The sequence below is a fragment of the Paroedura picta genome, chromosome 3 (assembly GCF_049243985.1).
Source record: "Paroedura picta isolate Pp20150507F chromosome 3, Ppicta_v3.0, whole genome shotgun sequence".
In the NCBI taxonomy this organism is placed as follows: Eukaryota; Metazoa; Chordata; class Lepidosauria; order Squamata; family Gekkonidae; genus Paroedura; species Paroedura picta.
The window spans coordinates 164,988,433-165,009,180 of NC_135371.1; the positions used below are offsets into that span (position 1 = coordinate 164,988,433).

Here is a 20,748-nt window from a genome sequence, read left to right on the forward strand (position 1 = left end):
CCCATTGCATTCAGGAATACAACGGGTGCTACATTGGGTGGGGTGGGGTGGAAGAATGCGGATAGTCTCCCCCCTCCCCCCAGGACCTGGAAAGGCTGCAGGTAGCTGTTAGGGGATTCACCAGCAGGGGCAGCTCTCATACAGGGATCTGCAGCCTCCAAGCCTAAGAAGGAAGTGGAAAGAGGAGGGGGGTGATCAGGGGTGAGGGACGGAAGGCGTTTGGCTGGCCGTTGGACAGGCAGGCAAGCCGGTTAAGCGCTGAGTGGCATTAAGCTCCTCCTCCAAGGCCTTACCAGAAATATATTATGTGGAACAGATATGATTTTGTCATTGTTGAAGAAATGGATGTTGTTCACCTCCCCAAGCTTGGATTCAGAGAGAGGCGGTTAACAAATCGGGTAGGTAGATAGGTGAACGGATAGGGCATTATGCAGTGGGCAGTAATTTTTTCTAGGACTACCGCAACCAAACTGTTCAGTCACTCTGAAGAAGTTACACATGTATCAGGCCATCTGCACTTGTGGGTGCAGACGTACATAGCTCTGTGCTTATATGCTGATCTCTCTTTCTTTCTGCGTTTCAGTGAAAGCACAGGGGAACTTGTGAACAACATAGCCTCTCTGGAGACCTCTGCCACAAGCAATGCCTGCTGTGCTGTCTTCAAGAATATGGTACGTGAACGAAGACAGCCCTTCTATCCCAGATTGGGGGGCAGGGCAGAGCTACAGATGCATGGGTGGGCGGAAAGGACATCCACTAATGTTGCATTAGAGGTTGGGATCAAGGTATGCAGGTAGAAGTGGGGTAAGGCACTTGCCTTTTTGGGTTTGTTTGTTAGTTGCTCGTACACGTTTCTCCTCTTCTTCCTCAAAGGAGTCGAGCGCAAGGATGAATACTGTGGGAAGGGAGAAACCGGGGGACAGAGCCATGAGCAGACCTGTATCTCTGGTGGGGCACAGGGTCAGAACCTCACTCAAGATTCGCCAGACCACACCAGCCAGTACTGTTGACTTGCCCTCATCCTGTCAGCTTGGTATAGTGGTTAGGAGCACTGACTTCTAATCAGGCAAGCCAGGTCTAATTCCCTGCTCCCCCCCCCCATGCAGCCAGCTGGGTGACCTTGGGCTCACCACAGCACTGAGAAAGCTGTTCAGACCAAGCAGTGATATCAGGGCTCTCTCAGCCTCACCCACCTCACAGGGTGTCTGTTGTGGGGAGAGGAAAGTGAAGGCGACTTTAAGCCTCTTTGAGCCTCCTTCTGGTAGAGAAAAGCGGCATATAAGAACCAACTCTTCTTCTTCAGTAATACCAGGGCTCTCTCAGCCTCTCCTCCCACACAGGGTGCCTGTTGTGGGGAGAGGGAAGGGAAGGAAATTGTAAGCCGCTTTAAGACTCCTGGTAGAGAAAAGCGGCATATAAGAACCAACTCCTCCTCCTCCTTCTCCCTCATTTGATTTAAAGGCTCTGGATAGGCTGCCAGAATCACTTGGCTCCTCAACTGGAAGGTACCCAGAAACGTAACAAGAGGAAAAGCAAGAGGATTGCTGGAACAGCCAAAACCCAAGAGAGAGAAAGAGGCTGATTTCTCTCTGTCAGCTGAGCCTCAAAGACATTGAGCAACAGAATGTTAGATTAGAATGTTCCTTTGCCTGCCAAAAGCCCCTCTGACCTGCTGCTCGTGTTCCCGTGCTTGGTAAAGGTGCGGCACTCTTACCTTTGGAGCAAAAAGCAGTATAAGTGTCTCTGCAGGGCAGCCTTTGCTCAACATTTTACCATTGAGAAACCCCTGAAACATTCTTCAGACTTTGAGAAACCCCAGAAGTGGCACGATCGTGCAGAATAGGGTTGGGAAGCAAAGCTGTGGACACTTAAAAATTAATTGACTTCCATCCATTCCAGAAACCCTTCCAGGGCCGTCAAGAAACTCTACTTGAGAAAGCCTGCTGTAGGAACACATGATAAAACAGGCAGAGCTGTATAACCAACCTGTGTCCCAACCGTGAGCTGAAGAGCATGGTTCTAGGGCATGGGTGGCCAAAATGCGCCTCTACACGTGTCCATGGGCAACAATTCTCATGAAACCCTTCTAGCACATGAGCTGGTGTTTGGCCACAGTTGGTCCACCGCTGTCCTAGAGTAACAATGGACTGTGGGGGTAAAAAGAGCTAGGAAATGAGATTGATTTATTGATTTATTGATTTATTGATTTATTGATTTATTTTTTATTTTTTATTTTTTATTTTTTATTTTTTATTTTTTATTTTTTATTTTTTATTGATTTATTTTTATTGATTTATTTTTATTGATTTATTTTTTATTGATTTATTTTTATTGATTTATTTTTGGGTTTTTATACTGCCACTCATGACAGGCCGTCTTGTGGCGGTTTATACTATAAAACCAGTAAAAATGACAATATAAAAGCCCCTTAAACAATACAAATAGAAATGGAAATAGTTGGCAGCATCATCATTCTTTAACCTTAGGGCCTGAGTAGAGGACCCTATTCATCCAGGGTGTTGGCTTGTTAAAATTGGGCAGGATCCACAGATTGACAGCTCCGGTCTCCACCCTGGCCTCAACCAAAAGCCTGGCAGAAAAGCTCCGTCTTACAGTCCCTGCGGAACCCAGCGAGCTCCATCAGGGCCCTAAGCTCTTCCGGGAGCTCATTCCACCAGGTTGGAGCCAGGGCTGAAAAGGCCCTGGCCCTGGTTGAGGCCAAGTGAATATCCTGGGAGCCCGGGACAGCTAGCAAATTCGTACCCGCAGAGCGGAGAGCTCTGCGGGGAGCACAAGCAGATAAGCAGCCCATCAGGTGGGTGGGACGCAGGCCACGTATAGCGGTGAAAACTTCAGCCTTGGGTGCCCCAGCCCCACCTGACAATGCTGTGTGGCTTGTCTTTCTCCTCCTTCAGCTTCTAAAGAAGATCAAGCGCAGTGACCGGAAGAGCACAGAGTCAGTGACCGAAGAGAAGTGTGCGGTGCTCTTCAGTGCCAGAATCAACCTAGGCTCCAATAATGCTACCTTCCTGGTGCAGGTAATGCTGGAATGGTCTCATTCTTCAGGTGGTGGTGCTCGGATATGTGGCAGTACTGTATGACTCATTTGGAGGGGAGCCCTTGGGTTCCTGTGTGATCAAATACCTTGGGATGTGTGCATAATTGAGAGTAAATGTGAAGAAAGATCATTAAAAAAAATTCTTCTCTGCTTTTCTCCGCATTTTGGGGTGTTATGAAAGGGAGGCGAAGCAATATGGGTCCCTCACAACCTGGATACCCCTTCCAAGGATCTTTCCCTTCTGATGTACCCCACTTTCTCCTGCCCACTTCAGGCCTGGAGCAGATGAGAGCCTTAACTGTCTGGTTCCAGGGCTCAGAACATCCTCCCTGCCTGTAGGCAACTCCATCTTTAGTCAGGGCATGCCCTGATGTAGAGCTGAATTTGAGGTGTGAAGAAGCCAGGCAGAGTGAATTAGGGTTACCAGGCAGGACAATTTACATGCAGCAGGCCCTGTTGCCAGCGATGTGCTGATGTCACTTCCTGTGTCACTGGGGAATGCTCTGGAATTTGGACAAAACCATTGGCATTTGGTTAAACCATTGAGGTTTGCCCAAATGCCAGAGTGTCCCCTGGCAATGCATTGATGTCACTGCTAGACAGTCAAGTCAATATGTCATGTTTGCTGCTGACATTCCCACCAGTGTCCTTCCCCACCCACCCCCCAGTCAGCTGAGCAGTAGCAGGGAAAGAACCTGCTGGGGGCAGTGATTGAGAAACCATTTGCTAAGCAACTACAATAGCAAGTAAGTATGCAGGAGAAAAAGAGTCTCTTGTGGCGCAGAGTGGTAAGGCAGCAGACATGCAGTCTGAAAGCTCTGCCCATGAGGCTGGGAGTTCGATCCCAGCAGCCGGCTCAAGGTCGACTCAGCCTTCCATCCTTCTGAGGTCAGTAAAATGAGTACCCAGCTTGCTGGGGGGTAAATGGTAATGACTGGGGAAGGCACTGGCAAACCACCCCGTATTGAGTCTGCCATGAAAACGCTGGAAGGCGTCACCCCAAGGGTCAGACATGACCCAGTGCTTGCACAGGGGAGACCTTTACCTTTACCTTTTAGCTAGTAGTGTACTGTGCATATCTAAGAATATTTTCTCACATTCTTTAAAATCTGTGCTCAGCCAGCTGACAGAGTTTCCAAGGTTTCTTTCTTTCTTTCTTTCTTTCTTTCTTTCTTTCTTTCTTTCTTTCTTTCTTTCTTTCTTTCTTTCTTTCTTTCTTTCTTTCTTCCTTCCTTCCTTCCTTCCTTCCTTCCTTCCTTCCTTCCTTCCTTCCTTCCTTCCTTCCAGACATGACCTGGTGCTTGCACAGGGGATACCTTTACCTTTTATGCAGGAGAAAAGTTATTTAAAACGGGCAAAATTAATACTGGAGGAAACTCGCAAAGAAACAAGCTGTCCTGAAAACAGCTCCATCTTGCCGGCCCTGTGGAACTGTTGAAGTCCCGCAGGGCCCTGATCTCACTTGGAAGGGTGTTCCACCAAGCTGGCACCAGGGCCAAAAAAGCCCTCGCTCAGGTTGAGTCCAATTTAACTTCTCCAGGCTCCGAGGATCATGAGCAAGTTTTGCATGCTCAATTGCACATTTTGTTACAGTGATGCTTGGTCACAAACCCCCTCCCTATTGGCCCTTAATTATACTACCCATTGCAATATCAGTGGTGGTTGTTCCTGTCTCAAGAGATTGTTGTGTGTATAAAGTTCAGCCTGTCAGATTCAGAGCAGCTGTGTGAATGACAGAGAAGCATCAGGCTATCTTGGGATTTTCAGGCAAGAGCACAATTTGTATCCAAGATTGTGATAGCATTGATTGAAATTACAGCATCAGGCAGGGCTTTTGTTTGTTTGTTTTTTGGCAGGGGGAATTAAGTTATGAGGGAGGAAATTCTGACTTTTTAAGGGTTTGTAATGTGGCAGGACTTCAGGGGATTGATCAAGGAAGCATTTGTACTCTAGTTCTGGTGAAGATCCAGTGGGCATCGATTGTGGAAGAGCACCAAGGGGAACAGATGGACCTGGCTTACTGGCTGTTTTAAAAGCTGTGAGGGAGCCAGGTTGCCGTGTCCTTTGGCTGTGGAAAGAACGTGGGGAGCTAAGCTGAGGGGAATTAGAGACCCAACAGTTCTATGGAAATTAGCGATAATTATTTGTTTGTCGAGGAGATTTGTGTCCAGCTTGTTTGGCCAGCTCACCGCAGGATTCTGTTTTCAAGACAAAATCAAATTTCGGTTTTGGGGAAGGCTCTGGCCAACGGAGCAGATGTGTTGAAGGTCTGGTCAGCTTTGTGTCTCCTTCTTCAGCTTCTCCCTCTCAGAAGAAAATTAGTTTGACATGGCTGCTGTAGAGAGAGAGAGGGGTCAGTCTGGGAGGACCAGATGTCTTCTGATGGTGTCTTCACACACTCCTTCCTATTTATGTTTATAACTTTTTTTTTATCCTGCCTTTCTTTTAAGTGACTCAGGGCACCATGTATTGGTCTCTCCTCCTTGGTTTTAACCTGACCAGACTCCTGTGGGATAGGGGGACCTAAGAGTGTGTAACCAGTGTCGTGTAGTGGTTAAAGTGTGGTGGCCTCTAATCTGAAGAACCAGGTTCGATTCCCCACTCCTCCACAAGCAGACAGCTGGGTGAACTTGGGCTAGTCTCTTGGGCAAGACTGATCCTGTCTGAGCTCAGAAGCTAAGCAGGGCCAGTCCTGGTTAGTATTTGGATGGGAGACCTTCAAGGATTTGGGTGGTAGTTTCTCCAGGGAACACTGGGGTCATGATGCGGAGGCAGGAGATGGGAAACCATCTCCGAATGTCCCTTGCCTGGCTGCTAGACAATCCTCAGATCTCCTGGATATGATAAATAAATAATTCGTAGAGCAGTTCTTAATGCTCTCAGCCTCACCGACCTCACAGGGTATCTGTTGTGGAGAGAGGAAAGGAAAGGTGTTTGTAAACCCCTTTGGGACTCCTTCAGGCACTGAAAAGCAGGGAAGGTAAACCCAGCTTTACTTCTTCTAACTGGTCTAAGGTCACTCGGTGAGCTTTGTGGCAGAATGAGAAGCTGAAGTCAAGTCTCCCCGATACTCTTCCTTAAAAAGGCCTCTCAACCTGAAGAATCATAGAAACATAGAGTTGGAAGGGGCCATACAGGCCATCTAGTCCAACCCCCTGCTCAACGCAGGATCAGCCCAAAGCATCCAAGAAAAGTGTGTATCCAGCCTTTGCTTGAAGACTGCCAGTGAGGGGGAGCTCACCACCTCCTTAGGCAGCCTATTCCACTGCTGAACTACTCTGACTGTGAAAAAATCTTTCCTGATATCTAGCCTATATCGTTGTACTTGTAGTTTAAACCCATTACTGCGTGTCCTCTCCTCTGCAGCCAACAGAAACAGCATCCTGCCCTCCTCCAAGTGACAACCTTTCAAATACTTAGAGGGCTATCGTGTCCCCTCTCAACCTCCTTTTCTCCAGACTGAACATTCCCAAGTCCCTCAACCTACCTTCATAGGCCCCAGATCATCTTCGTCGCTCTCCTCTGTACCCTTTCAATTTTATCTACGTCCTTCTTGAAGTGAGGCCTCCAGAACTGCACACAATACTCCAGGTGTGGTCTGACCAGTGCCGTATACAATGGGACTATGAAGAGTGCTAGAGACCTCAACATGGACACTATTTTGTGTCATTTTGGTCAGTCTTAATAAAAGGCGTTATGTGGGCTGCAGTTTGTTTTTGGATTTGGGTTTTGGACCCGTTGGGCTGTAAGCCGACTTCGCTTACTGTAATAGTTTGAGTTACATTCAAATCCCGTAGCACCTTTCCACCCAACGGTGTTGTAAGCATTCAAAAGTGAAAACTACTTTCGTCAGACACGAGTGGGCGGGGCTGGAGAGCCGAGCCTTTTTATCCCATTCAGGCAGTGGGAGGGATGTTGTAAAGAATGCTTGTAAAGACGTGGAGGTATGATGCATAGTGTAATCACCGGATTAGAGCACCGGGGAAATGCCTGGGGGCATAAAATTAGTATCTGTAATGAGATACATGTCCCTGTTCCCCCTAATGTCCTGAACCTGTGAATGAACTCATGTTCAGCCATCTCATGTTGTAATTTTCCCTTTTAAGTTTCTTTATCTGAGGATGGCCACTGTTCAGTTTGCAATGGAATGACCTCGAAAATTACAATATTCTCCCTCTGTTTTTTGTTTTTTGTTTTTTTTAGTGTTGTGGTGTTTAATGTTGGATTTCTGCCCATTAGTTTTTTTGTGTAGGGACTGGACTATTTGCTCAGTGTAGCGAGCCAGAAGTGCATTGCTGACATCAGATTACATCTAGATCAACTATTATCCGTTATTATTCATTAATTCATTGGCATTCCCGTGTCCAGTGGCAGTTTAAGGCGTAAAGTTTGTGAACGTAAATTCCAACCTGAGGCTGTAACAAGCGATTTCTTGACTGAAGCTGGAAACCTGTGCCAGCTGAAGTTCTTTTTTCACTCTTGCATTAAGATATTCTAGTGTCCTCCTTTTGGTGAGATATTTGGGTCTCAATGAGGGGTTCTTAATCCAGTAGTCACACTGAGGCAGTGACAAATTCTTCTTGCTCTTTCTAGATTTATACCCCAATTTATGTTTCCTTTAGATCACCTCCATTTCCCACCAGTTAGATAGCACGCCATTTGCGGAAATTTGCTGATTTTGCTAGTAGTGTAGAGCCTCTTGTGGCGCACAGTGGTAAGGCAGCAGATATGCAGTCTGAACCTCTGCCCATGAGGCTGGGAGTTCAATCCCAGCAGCCGGCTCAAGGGTGACTCAGCTTTCCCTCCTTCCGAGGTGGGTAAAACGAGTACCCAGCTTGCTGGGGGGTAAACGGTAATGACTGGGAAAGGCACTGGCAAACCACCCCGTATTGAGTCTGCCATGAAAACGCTAGAGGGCGTCACCCCAAGGGTCAGACATGACTCAGTGCTTGCACAGGGGATACCTTTAGCTTTACCTTTTAGCTAGTATGTACTGTGCATATCTAAGAATATTTTCTCACATTCTTTAAACTCCGTGCTCAGCCAGTTTCCAAGGTTTCTTTCTTTCTTTCTTTCATTTCATTTCATTTCATTTCATTTCATTTCATTTCATTTATATACCGCCCTCTCCGGAGGCTCAGGGCGGTTTACATTGAACTTATGAACCATACATGAAACAATCTGCATTGATAACAGTGGTTGTAACGGTATAACAATATAACTTAACAGTACAACAATGCAACATTGCAATGTCACAACAGGTCCAGAGCGCTCTGGTGGAGTTCTCTGGGGTGGGGGGAGCAGAGGCCCTTCATTTGTTATTGGTTATGCCTGGTCTCAACCAAATGCCTGGCGGAAGAGCTGCAGTTCCAGTTACCAATTCCTCGTTTGGATTTGGGATTTCCAGCAGCGTTCCTACCGCTTCTGAATGTCTGTGGAATATTCCTGTATTTTGTTTGTGCTTTCAAAGCACTGGATCAAGCTTTTCTCTACATCGTACAAATTGTTATTGAGCTGTGTTGTCTTTACACAGTGGATTTTGTCCCCTTCTGTATAACCCAACGCAATAGGCAGAAATATGAGGAATATGTGTTGTGTGAAGAGATGTGTTGAGTGTGTGTGTTGTGGGGAAGAAGGGGAGCCCTCCTACTGGAAAGAAGAAAAAGTCACAAGCAGTTTCTGTCTTCTCTTTTTCTCCAGGCGCTCTCTCTGCCCATTGTGGTGATTGTTCATGGAAACCAAGACAGCAACGCTAAGGCCACCATCTTGTGGGACAATGCCTTTGCTGCAAAAGTAAGAGGGTGTCGGCGGCTGGAATTTATTTACATTTCAGTTTTTATTCCACCCTTTCTCAAAAAGAACTCTGGGCGGATTACAGTGTCAGTAAAATACATAAGTGGCCCAGGGGGTGCCTTTTGCCTTGTAGTTGAAGTGTCCTGATCCAAGTCATGTGCAAACCTGTCATTCAGACCATATATTGCCTCTTTGCTGCTATTGTATTAGGCATCCATGTTAGAAGGGGGGATACAGAATGAAGAGAGGTTGGAGGGGACTATGGGTATGCTCTCTGACCATCTTCTGCCATCTACCATGCCCGTGATGCAAGACTCAGTCCCTTTGGCTTGTTTCAGGATCGGATTCCCTTTGTGGTCACGGAGCGCATCCCTTGGGGGAACATGTGTGAGACTCTCAACCAGAAGTTCATGGCTGAAGTACAGACCACAGAAGGCCTTCTCAAGGATCACTACTACTTCTTGGCTCAGAAGATCTTCAACGACAACAATGCCAGAGAAGAGGACTTCCAAAACCGCTGTGTTACATGGTCACAGTTCAATAAGGTTATGGCAGTAGGGTTTTGAAGGATAGGTTGGGAGCCTATAATGCCATGTCCCTTTATCCTCATGCTCTTCTCTTGGAATTTACAGGAGATCCTTCCTAACAGGGGATTCACCTTTTGGCAGTGGTTTGAAGGCATCCTTGACCTCACCAAGAAATATCTAAAGGACTACTGGACCGATCGGTAAGGGAGACAGTGGCTCCAACTCATAGAACAAGTGTGTGAGATCCTCAGCACTTGTTTTTCTGTTGTCCCCCTAGAATGTCTTTGTAACTTTGAACCTAGCATGGCTGGTAGAGCGGACACAAATGCAGTCCAGCACATTTGACAGACCCAAGGAGCCTGCATTTCCTCTCCATTCCCAGGGAGTTTGGAAGGGGATTCTTCACAAATGGATCTGGGTTCAGCCGTAGTGGAGTGGGGACTAGCGGCTCCTTCCCTCCGAGCATTATGATCGTTGTTGTTACTGCATTTATTCTCCATCCTATCTTGGGGGACTCAGCACAGGTTACAGTGAGAGTAAAAACGTACATGAGCCTCTTGTGGCGCAGAGTGGTAAGGCAGCCGTCTGAAAGCTTTGCCCATGAGGTTGGGAGTTCAATCCCAGCAAGCCGGCTCAAGGTTGACTCAGCCGTCCATCCTTCCGAGGTCGGTAAAATGAGGACCCAGCTTGCTGGGGGGTAAACGGTAATGACTGGGGAAGGCACTGGCAAACCACCCCGTATTGAGTCTGCCATGAAAACGCTAGAGGGCGTCACCCCAAGGGTCAGGCATGACTTGGTGCTTGCACAGGGGATACCTTTACCTTTAAAAACCTATAATACAAAGTAATAGATTTGAAATAAATACATCAGACAATAAATATTAAAACAGGAATTAAAAGACTAGCCCACTCTTCTGTCATGGGGGAGAGGGGGATCGTAAGATGGCCATCTGAATTCGGCAATAGATTTTTACAGGGTTTTTTTTAGGTCTAGCTCTAGTTTTTTTGGTAAACTAGCTCTGTCTAACAAGCCTTGCGTAATTGTCTCAGATCCACCAGGGCTGTGATCTGTGATCTGAGTTGGCAGAGCTTTCCACCAGGCTAGAGCCATGGCCGAAAAGGCCCTGGCTCTGGTTGAGGACATTCTTATCTCACCCAAGAGCTTTTGGTGCCCCAGGTGTACTATGATTTTAGCATCCTATGCTCTCGTTTATATATTTTTAAAATTTGTTAAATATTGATCAGCGATATGACCATAGAGGGGTCATGTCAACCTGCTCCTCCTTCCAAAATGGCCAATGATGGGCCGTAAAGGGGGTGTGAAGGGGAGGGTCCCCAGGTGGGCGTGTCCACAGTTACACTTCCCAGTCACATTCTGCATGGTCACGCCACTTCTGGGGTTCCTCGGGGCCTGAAGAATGTGTCGGGGGTTTCTCAATGATTAAAAACATTTGAAAGGGGCTGGGCTAGGCCCTTACCTACAGCTGACATCCTCCTCTGATGGGAACACGCTTTCAAGTTCCTTGTTCTCCTGCAGAGGGAATTCATTTCAGCCCACTGGTTCTGGTCCGGCAACAGAAAACAAATCCACTCCAGCTTCTATATCACGGGTAGTCAACCTGTGGTCCTCCAGATGTTCATGGACTACAATTCCCATGAGCCCCTGCCAGCAAACGCTGGCAGGGGCTCATGGGAATTGTAGTCCATGAACATCTGGAGGACCACAGGTTGACTACCCCTGTTCTATATGACAGCCCTTCAAGTACTTGATATCCTATCACTTCTTAGTCATCTTCTCTTGAGGCGAAACAGATCAATGACTGACTGACTGATTGACTGACTGAAATGAATGAATGAATGAATGAATGAATGAATGAATGAATGAATGAATGAATGAATGAATAAGAGACTCTCAGGGGCCATTTCTGATCCAGAAACATGGCCTTGTCTGAATTGGGCCTCTGCCCAGCTGATAATTATGCTTGGAAGAAAGGCTGGGAGCTGCATCCAGTTTCACTCTGTGACCCACTAAGGGTCAGAAAGTTCAGCTCCATCTCTTCCATGAGCAGCACAACTGTAGGGACGTGGCTTCTCCCTTATCCACGTTCCTTTCCACCTTATCCTCTGAAACGGAGTGTTTTCCGTGCTGTCGGCTGATTCCCTCTCCTTCTCCTCCTCCCCGCCCCACGCAGGCTCATCATGGGCTTTGTCAGCAAGGAGTCCGTCTCCACTTGCCTGAGTGCCAGTCCACCAGGTACCTTCCTGTTCCGCTTCAGCGACTCCTTGATAGGCGGCATCAGCATCGCTTACGTCACCCACTTGCCAAACGGTAGGTGCTTGTGGAGGAGGGAGGTGAAGGGGAGGAACAGCCCACAAGCGGCTCCATCTATTGCTTAAAAATGCAATTTAATATATGCATTGAGAACATTTTGTGCGTCAAAGACGGGGCTTTCTGGCCCACCCCGTCTTGGCAATAAAGCCACAAAATGTGCAGTCCTCCAGACGCATGTATACGTGGAATCAGTCAGGCCACATCACCTTCGGATCCGCATAAGAGGAAGAAGATAAGAGTTGGTTCTTATATGCCGCTTTTCCCTACCCGAAGGAGGCTCAAAGCGGCTTACAATCTCCTTCCCTTTCCTCTCCCCACAACAGACATCCTGTGAGGTCGATGAGGCTGAGAGAGCCCTGATATCACTGCTCGGTCAGAACAGCTTTATCAGTGCTGTGGAGAGCCCAAGGTCACCCAGCTGGCTGCATGTGGGGGAGGAGCGGGGAATTGAACCCGGCATGCCAGATTAGAAGTCCGCACTCCTAACTGCTACACCAAACTGGCTCTCAGCCATAAGTAACAAAGCAGCAGGTTGGGAATGCAGCATGATGTTCCCTGGCCCGGGTGCTGCTGGTGAACAGACACATGGACACAGGGAGCTGCCTCATACTGAGTCAGACGCTTGGTCCATCAGAGTGAGTATTGTATACTCAGACGGGCAGCAGCAATCCAGAGTCTCGGGCAGACATGGCTTATGCCCTGATCCTTTTAGCTGGATTGAACCCGGGACCTTCTGCACAGCCAGCGGATGCTCTACCACTGAGCCACACCGGGCTGCTGCCGGGCATTGCGCCAGGGCATGATGCAACGGTGCTTCCCGTGTACTCATGGGGGAGGAATCCCCTGGAGTATGTGGGCTGCCCCAGCGTAGTGCGGGCGCGCGCACACATAATGCTGGGGGCTGGAAAGCCCGACTCGCTGCTTGAAGGCAGCAACAGAGAGAAGGTGAGTGGGGCCAAAAGGCCGGGCTCTTCCCATTATGCACGGGGCTGGCTTACGCTTATGCATGGGGCGGGCCCAACCCAGCCCCTGCTGGCACCCGCGGCATCCCAGGGACCGCAGAAGATTTTGTGTTCATCTTCGTGGGTTCTGTGCAGTCCCACATGGGTTCTGCTAAGATCGCAGGCCTGCCACGGAGAAATAACTAGCCAGCTCAAAGCAAAAAAAGTCTTCCAAGGGTGCTCAGCCGTCCCCTCACAGAGTGACCAAAGTCACGTGATGATTTAGCACTCTCCCCTCAGTCCTTTTTTTGCCGCTGCAGGAGAAGGACGCTAGCCAGCTAGCTCTTGTTGTTCCCTCACAGCTTATTCTGAGGAGAAAATTCTACAAGTAAAGAGATTTTAGAAAAACATTTCTTCGATGGCGTTCTTTAAGAAGTGCTCGGAATGCAGTGCCAAAGTGGCACAGACAGACAATCATTCTTTGTGTCTGTTATGTTTGGGTGAGGGGCACTCTACATCGAACTGCCCCTCGTGTAAGAAGCTCAAAACCAGGAATGTTTTCCCTTGTTGCTGGTCTTCCAGGGCGTTGCACCGGGCTAGGGCTGGGATGGCAGCAGCAGGGTGCAGAATCGGGGCTGCCTTCTGCTGCCATCCTGGATTTCCAGCCCCGTGCATAATGGGTCTCCGTGAAGGCCCAGAGTAGAACTGGCTCTCTAGGAATGGCTGGAGCCAGTGGATCCTCTTGTGAGTCACTCGGCCTACAACAGGAAACAACCCAAATAAACATGAAAAGCGGCTGTCGGTGCCAGCCTGGCTTAAGCCGGCCTTCGTTCAGCCAACTCTCTGTATCCACAGCACCAAGCAGAGGCATTTTTTTCTCTCTTTCTCAAAGCGGCAACCATAGTTTAAGGGTTGTCACTCACTATTAATGTTGGTGTTTCCTATAATCATAGAATCATAGAGTCATAGCATCCTAGAATCATAGAGTTGGAAGGGGCCATACAGGCCATCTAGTCCAACCCCCTTCTCAACGCAGGATCAGCCCAAAGCATCCTAAAGCATCCAAGAAAAGTGTGTATCCATAGAATCATAGAGTTGGAAGGGGCCACACAGGCCATCTAGTCCAACCCCCTGCCCAACGCAGGATCAGCCCTAAGCATCCTAAAGCATAATAAGACAATGCTCAGGGTAGAGGGCATCTCCTTTCCAATGTAGCCTCTCATGTTGCTTTCTTCTTTTGCTCACTTCAGGTTCATGTCAAGTAGGGAACATCCAGCCGTTCACAGCAGCCAGCTTGTCCACACATTCTCTGGCCAAATGTGTCCAGGATGTGCAACAGATTCAGACGCTGTATCCTAACCGGCCTAAAAAGGAAGCATTCCAGAAGTACTTCATTGGTAAGCCGAAGGGGAGAGCAGCAGGGCTTCATTCCACCTGTCTCCACTTCATCTACCTCCAGGAATGCAGGATTCCTTTGCTGGTCCTTGATGGGTAGCGGTGTCAGACTTGAATGTTCTTAGCCAGCGCAAGAAGGGAAATGAGAAAGAGTGAGGGCTCGTGGGTTGGAGAAGGAAGAGGGAGTGGAAGACAGAAGATAAACTGGTGGCCCATCTAATCTAGCATCCTGTTTGACACAGGGGCCAACCACTTGAGAACCCATGAATGGCAGATCTCCCCTTAGATCTCCACAACAGAAGATATTCAGACTTACTTTCAAAAAAATAACGAAGCTGGGATTGTAGAAATCATGTTACACTTATTGGTATGACTTCGTGTCGACATAACGTTATTCAACGGCTGATTAAAAAACAGAAAAAAAACTAAAAGGCCCCCTTGTGGCTGGGGAGAAAATGGCCACTGTGGCCAGGGAAAATGTCAGAGAAAATGGCTGCCGTGCAGGTGGGGAAACCTGAATCTCCCTATTCGCATGGCAGCCACCCGAGCTTTCCGCTTCCCAGCAGCATTGAACTCGGCAGGTTACCTGCAAGGAAGTGGCCCAGTTGTCCAAGCCCAATCAGGAAGAAAAGGCTCAGGTGATCTGCCACAGTCTCACTGGCATTGGGATGTAGGATCGGAAAGAAAACCCCTGCTGGGAGCTCCAGCATTCATTGTGCAGTCGGACAGTAAGAGTCATCTGCCAAGAATCTCATTTGGATGGCCTGAGGAAATAATGGTGTTGTTTGAGGGAGCTTTATTGTTTGAGAAAACGGGGACTAGTTTGTGCATGGAGCATTTCAGCATTGGGTGAATGTCACCCCACAGAAGAGTCAAGTGGGTGCATTCAAAGAGTGCCTGCACTCGAAAGCTCACGCCTTGCATAGATTTTTGTGGGTCTTAAAGGTGCTATTAGACTCTTATTTTGTTCCCTACAGAAGAGTTACCAAAGAAGAACAGTAAGGAATACATCGGAATCCAAATAAAGATAACGGTGGGCACGTAAGTGCTTGGATTTTCCATCCACGCGGCTCTGATGAATGAAAATTTGCCCTGCTCTTCTGAAACCTCCCTTGGGGTTTGGCGAGCTCTCAAGACCACTCCTAGCTTCCAGTTAGCTGACCACTCTCACAAGCCATGCCTTAAACATATTGTTAATACAACACCAATTGTCCAGAAGTGAAGTGGATTTTTAGTGTACTAGTGGCACTTTAGCAGGACATGCCCGAAAGCTAGTTCTCTGCCCCAAAGACCTTGCAATCTAAATGTTATCATACCTGAAAGAGAAGAGGAGAGGGATTTCTCCACTGTTATCCTCAACTCTTTTCATCCACTGTTGTCATCAGGTAGGCATTTTGGGTATCAGATGCTGTTACGAAAAGCATGCAAGGCTAGATGGAAAATTGATCAGACTCCACCAGGCACTGTCTGAAGTTGTTTGGAGCCAAAGGTGTGTTTGTGTGCATCCCATGTCCTCCATGAATTGGTTCTGCCAGTGGCCATCTCTCTAGAACAGGCCTTCTCAACCAGGGTTTCGTGAAACCCTGGGGTATCTTGACTGCCCAGGAAGGATTTCCCAAATGGGTAGAAGTTAATTAATTTTAATACATTTTTTAAATTTGTTAAACATTTATCAGGTGATATGGCCGTATATGTTAATGTCTAAACCCCCCTCCCTGCCCCCCCTGGCCAATGATAGGCCTTGGGGGATAGGAAAGGGGAGGGGCCCCAGGTGGGCGTATCTACAGCTACACTTCCCATCCACATTCTGTGTGGTCTCACTTCTGGGGTTTCTCAAAGCCTGAATACTGTTTCAGGGGGTTCTCAATGGTAAAAAAGTCAAGAAAAGAGGGGACATGATAGCCCTCTTTAAGTATTTGAAAGGTTGTCACTTGGAGGAGGGCAGGATGCTGTTTCTGTTGGCTGCAGAGGGGAGGACACACAGGAATGGGTTTAAACTACAAGTACAACGATATAGGCTAGATATCAGGGGGGAAAAATTCACAGACAGAGTAGTTCAGCAGTGGAATAGGCTGCCTAAGGAGGTGGTGAGCTCCCCCTCACTGGCAGTCTTCAAGCAAAGGTTGGATACACACTTTTCTTGGATGCTTTAGGATGCTCTGGGCTGATCCTGCGTTAAGCAGGGGGTTGGACTAGATGGCCTGTATGGGCCCTTCCAACTCTATGATTCTATGAGAAAGGGTGCCCTAGAACTTGTAGGAGTGAATGCCATAAGTAAACGGCACACTGTGCCAAGGAACAGGCTGTGTGACTTGCCTTGGTTAAAAAGTATTGCGAGAGTTGTGGGGATCCAAAATCTCTGTTCCCACTTTTAACTTCATTCGCCCAGGCCAGACATCCCTAGTCTACGAGTGATAAACTGGCTGGCGCAAACCCCTTCTTCATTGGTCGATTCTGCATTTTAAAACAATGGATGCTCACACAGCCGGTGTTCAATTCCAGACCTTCAGATCCAGCTCCACCAGAACAGAACTTACACGGCGCCATGTCAACCCCTAACAGGAATGCTGAAAACCCTACAGAAGTTTACGCTGAGTAAGTAGCGAGTCTCCACCACTAATCTGCTGGGTAGCTTGCACTGGGAATTTCTCCGTACAATATAGTACCAGAAAGGCTGCCAATGAAATTTCTTATTTCTCATTGCCCTGAATTTGAAATGGAGGAATTTAGTAGTTCACCTGGAAAGGATTACTGCTAAGATTGCCAGATTTTGAGGAGGCGGGCGTTAGGCTGGCCTGATCCAGGTTGGGAAACTCCTAGAGATTTGGGGATGGGGACTGGGGAGGACAGGGACCTCAGTAGGGGCAGTGACTCAGAGTCCACCCTTCAAAGCATCCGTTTTCTTTCCAGGGGAACTGATTTCTTAAGTCAGGAGACAGCCTACAATTCCGGGGGATCCCCAGATACCAGCTGGAGGTTGGTATCCGTATTTACAGTCCAACTTTTCAAGAACAAGGACATAAAGGGCTGCTCTGACGTTCTGATGCAGATTGTTTTATGAAATCCCTGCCCTAATTCTCAAACACATATCAAGAATCCTGCAGTACCCACAGCTTTGTACGTAGAGGAAGTAGAAAGGTTTCTACAAATTAAAAGTCAGCATGACTGTGCTAACTGAACTGGTGAAAAGAGCTGACATGGATATCTTTGGCACGGTATGAAATAAAGGCAGCCTTAGCAGATTGTGCCCTGAAAAAAATAGTTCTCTGCCCCAAAGACCTTTCCATCTAAATGTTATCGTGGGGCAGCAACTAAGGAGAGGGATCCCTCTGTTGTAGCCATCTGGTGTTTGCGTTTCATTGAGGCATTTTCACTTTTATGAAAAGCCTGCTGGTCTCTGTGGGAAACTGGTCAGGAGCATCTTCGCCTGGCTCGGCTACTAGCGCCCTACCCTGAACATCTAACCATGGTGATCCATACGATGGTCACCTCCAGAATTGATTTCTGTAACTTGCTCAATGTGGGCCTACCCTTGTCTCTGACTCGAAAATTGCAGCTGGTACAAAATGCAGCTGCTAGGACACCTCCAAGAACACCTTGGAGGGGCCATATCTACCCTGTGCTGAGGCAGCTGCATTGGTTGCTATTTGCGACCCGGATCAGGTTCAAGGTTTTGACCTTTAAGGGCCTTCACGGTCTGGGACCCACATATCTGAGGGACCACATCGCTAGATCTGTGTGACGTTGTGCTGGCAGGTGCAACACTCTTATTTAGTAAATTTTTGCATTTTAAAAAAATGGATGCTAACGTAGTTTTGTGTTCCATTCTAGATCTTCTGGCGTGGCTCCACTAGACCAGAACGTAATGGGTTCCATGACCAATCTCAGTGGGAATCCAGGAGTCTCTCCTGATTCTTTTTATGAGTAAGTGGGGAGTCTGCTGCCGATCTGCCACGTACTTGTGTATTTATTGTGCGGGCACCCGGATGAACCTGGTTGTTCGGCTATAATGTGCTTTTAAAGAATGGAGGGCGTAAAAGGCTGCCTGGACATTTCAGCGTGGATAGTTTTATGCCGTTCCTGCCCTTTGTTTTAAGCATACTTAAAGAGTCCAGGTGTATCCATAGCCTAGGGCAGTGGTCCCCAACCCCCGGTCTGGAGACCGGTACCGGTCCGTAGATCAGTTGGTACCAGGCTGCGGTTTTTCCTCTTCCTCCAACCCGGCTGCTGCCTCAGGGGCTGCCCTGCTACTCTGGCACCGGCTCACCTTTGGTGCTCTCCAGCGGCTGCCATGGCTGGGGCTCCCCCTCGGCATGGCACTGCGCAGCTGCTGCAGGCAGCGCCCTCCAGTGGGCGGCGGGAAGTCAGGGGCGCTGGTGGGAAAGCAAGTGGAACGGGCTCAGGCGGTGGTGGCAACATCCCTCGGCAAAAGACTACCCTCTCGGGCCTCAGTAAAATTGTCAAGCGTTGACCGGTCCCTGGCGATAAAAAGGTTGGGGACCACTGGCCTAGGGAATAGAGGCATGAGAAAGCATTCTACATATTAAGAGTAACTTTGTTAATTGAACTGCCAAAGAAATAACATGCCATTCCTTGTCGCACAGTATGAAATAAGAAGAAAAAGAAGAAGAGCTGGTTCTTATATGCCGCTTTTCTCTATCCGACGAGGCTCAAAGCGGCTTACAGTCGCCTTCCCTTTCCTCTCCCCACAACAGACACCCTGTGGGGTAGGTAAGGCTGAGAGAGCCCTGATATTCCTGCCCGGTCAGAACAGTTTTATCAGTGCCATGGGGAGCCCAAGGTCACCCAGCTGGCTGCATGTGGGGGAGCGCAGAATCGAACCCGGCATGCCACTCCTAACCACTACACCAAACTGGCTCTAAAAGTAGTTTCCTGAGGAAGAAAGCTTGTATTAACAAAATAAATCCTGTGGTTTTGAGCTGTGGGCCAGGAAGAGCCGTGGGATACCTCTGCTTTAATTAACTGACAGCAGCCCACATATCCCCCTAGGGTCGTGAAAACAGAGACAGAAACTCATTCCGCCCCCCCCCCTTTTCCGATGCAATTGTATCAGGAAATCCCAGTATTTCTGAACCTGAAGACACCTTTGTAATTCTGTGGGGTCCTATGGTGGGTGCTGGCACAAAATGGACACCCCTGGAGGCAGTGACAACCACAAAATGGCTGCTGCAGTCGACCTTCAGCCACACAGTAGAAATCCTTGTGCTGCCGTAGCAATGGCTGCAAAGGCAACATTTAAAAAAAATCTGCACATTCAATCAAATTGCCAGTAGCCAGTCATAAAGTCATTGCTTTAGGATGCTTAGGGCTAATCCTGTGTTGAGCAGGGGGTTGGACTAGATGGCCTGTATGGCCCCTTCCAACTCTATGATTCTATGATAAGCCTTGCTAGGCAAAAGCTCATTTGGACCCACCCGCTTTCTAAAGATGTTTGGTGGGCTCCATAAGAGGTGTTGGAGGGAGCCATGTTGGGGACCCCTGTGCGATACGTTCTTAGATGTGTAATGACTTCAGTCAGTGACGTGAAGCACTGTCCTAAGCGGACATGACAAACTTCTTGAGCCCACTGACTTCAGTAGATCAGGAAGGTGCTCCTGGGCTTGAGATGGCGCTGTTGTCAAATGTATTCAGTCCTCCAAGTGAAATCACAGATGCACGATGCGTTTGTCCAGGGAATCTGAATATTCCATTTGCTGCACAAATCAAGCATTCGTCTTGACATGACACAGAAGTGAGGAATGCCATTTTCTTGGCGTGCCTGACTACAAACAAAAGTCTGCATCAAACCTCTCTAGGGCATCAGCTGATCTGGACAGCCCACTGGCTGCTGAAGAACATTTTGGTTTGGACCTTCATTTCTTTGGAATGGTTTTTGAAATAGCCCTCCATCCCAAAACTGGGAATATTACTGAAATTGGGAGCAAGCATGTAGTATTACTGAGAACCCTCTCCCTCCCTCCCCCCCTCTCTCTCTCACACAGAGAGAGAGAGAGAGAGAGAGAGAGAGGAGATGCACTTCCATAATGTCATTTAAAAAGGTTTCTTTGCTGTTGCCAGAAACCTCAGAATCTAAATACATGAGCTGCTACTCAATCCAATGAGCATTTCTGTGGAAAGTGGTGTAGATGAGTTCAGAGGGGCATATTCCCAAGCAAATGTGAATAAGACTGAACCTGTAGTAGACCCTCCACCCCCTAATTGCCACCTAATCCACAGCTGCTGCTTTGCAGGTTGGTAGCAGGAGGGGGCCTTTAGCACAGGGATGGCATTTGTAACACTACCCCCACCCATCATGTTTTTCCTTGCAACTCCGCTGCCTGGATACTTTTGATTATGGCCAGGTTCTAGATGTGTGTTGCAAAGGTTGAAGGGGGGGGGGGATTCCAAGAGGAAAGCAGTGAGGGGGGGGCTTAATCCTTTGCACCCCATCCTTTCTATGCCATGAACTGTCTGCTCGTGTCTGCTCCTTAGCAGAGGAAAAGGCCTGGTTGTTTTAGAACAGAGCAGTATCAGCAACTCCTAGTAGGGAAAGAAATGAGTCAGATAGACATGAGTAGGCTCCTAAGTGCTGGAAACGCATATCTTATACAGACTTGCCCCAGGCAGGAGAGGAACCTCCAAATTTCTCCGGGAACGAATGCTCTGTGCTGCTTCAAAGTGACTCTCAGAGTCCACATCGCT

The 20,748-nt window shown here is 48.1% G+C and overlaps 1 protein-coding gene across 4 annotated transcripts in view; it reads left to right on the forward strand.

The window, feature by feature from the left end:
• The window catches only part of STAT6 (signal transducer and activator of transcription 6), an 81,078-nt gene that overhangs the window by 54,916 nt on the left and 5,414 nt on the right, over positions 1 to 20,748 (forward strand). For 3 of the 4 annotated variants that reach the window (XM_077329224.1, XM_077329225.1, XM_077329227.1), the window contains 11 exons: positions 584 to 671; positions 2,916 to 3,038; positions 8,759 to 8,851; positions 9,190 to 9,396; positions 9,484 to 9,578; positions 11,571 to 11,707; positions 13,902 to 14,048; positions 15,024 to 15,087; positions 16,549 to 16,641; positions 16,957 to 17,022; positions 17,878 to 17,970. In XM_077329224.1, the coding sequence (XP_077185339.1) occupies positions 584 to 671; positions 2,916 to 3,038; positions 8,759 to 8,851; positions 9,190 to 9,396; positions 9,484 to 9,578; positions 11,571 to 11,707; positions 13,902 to 14,048; positions 15,024 to 15,087; positions 16,549 to 16,641; positions 16,957 to 17,022; positions 17,878 to 17,970 (1,206 nt within the window). The remainder of the gene's footprint in view (positions 1 to 583; positions 672 to 2,915; positions 3,039 to 8,758; positions 8,852 to 9,189; positions 9,397 to 9,483; positions 9,579 to 11,570; positions 11,708 to 13,901; positions 14,049 to 15,023; positions 15,088 to 16,548; positions 16,642 to 16,956; positions 17,023 to 17,877; positions 17,971 to 20,748) is intronic. The other variant, XM_077329226.1, reaches the window with a different exon arrangement.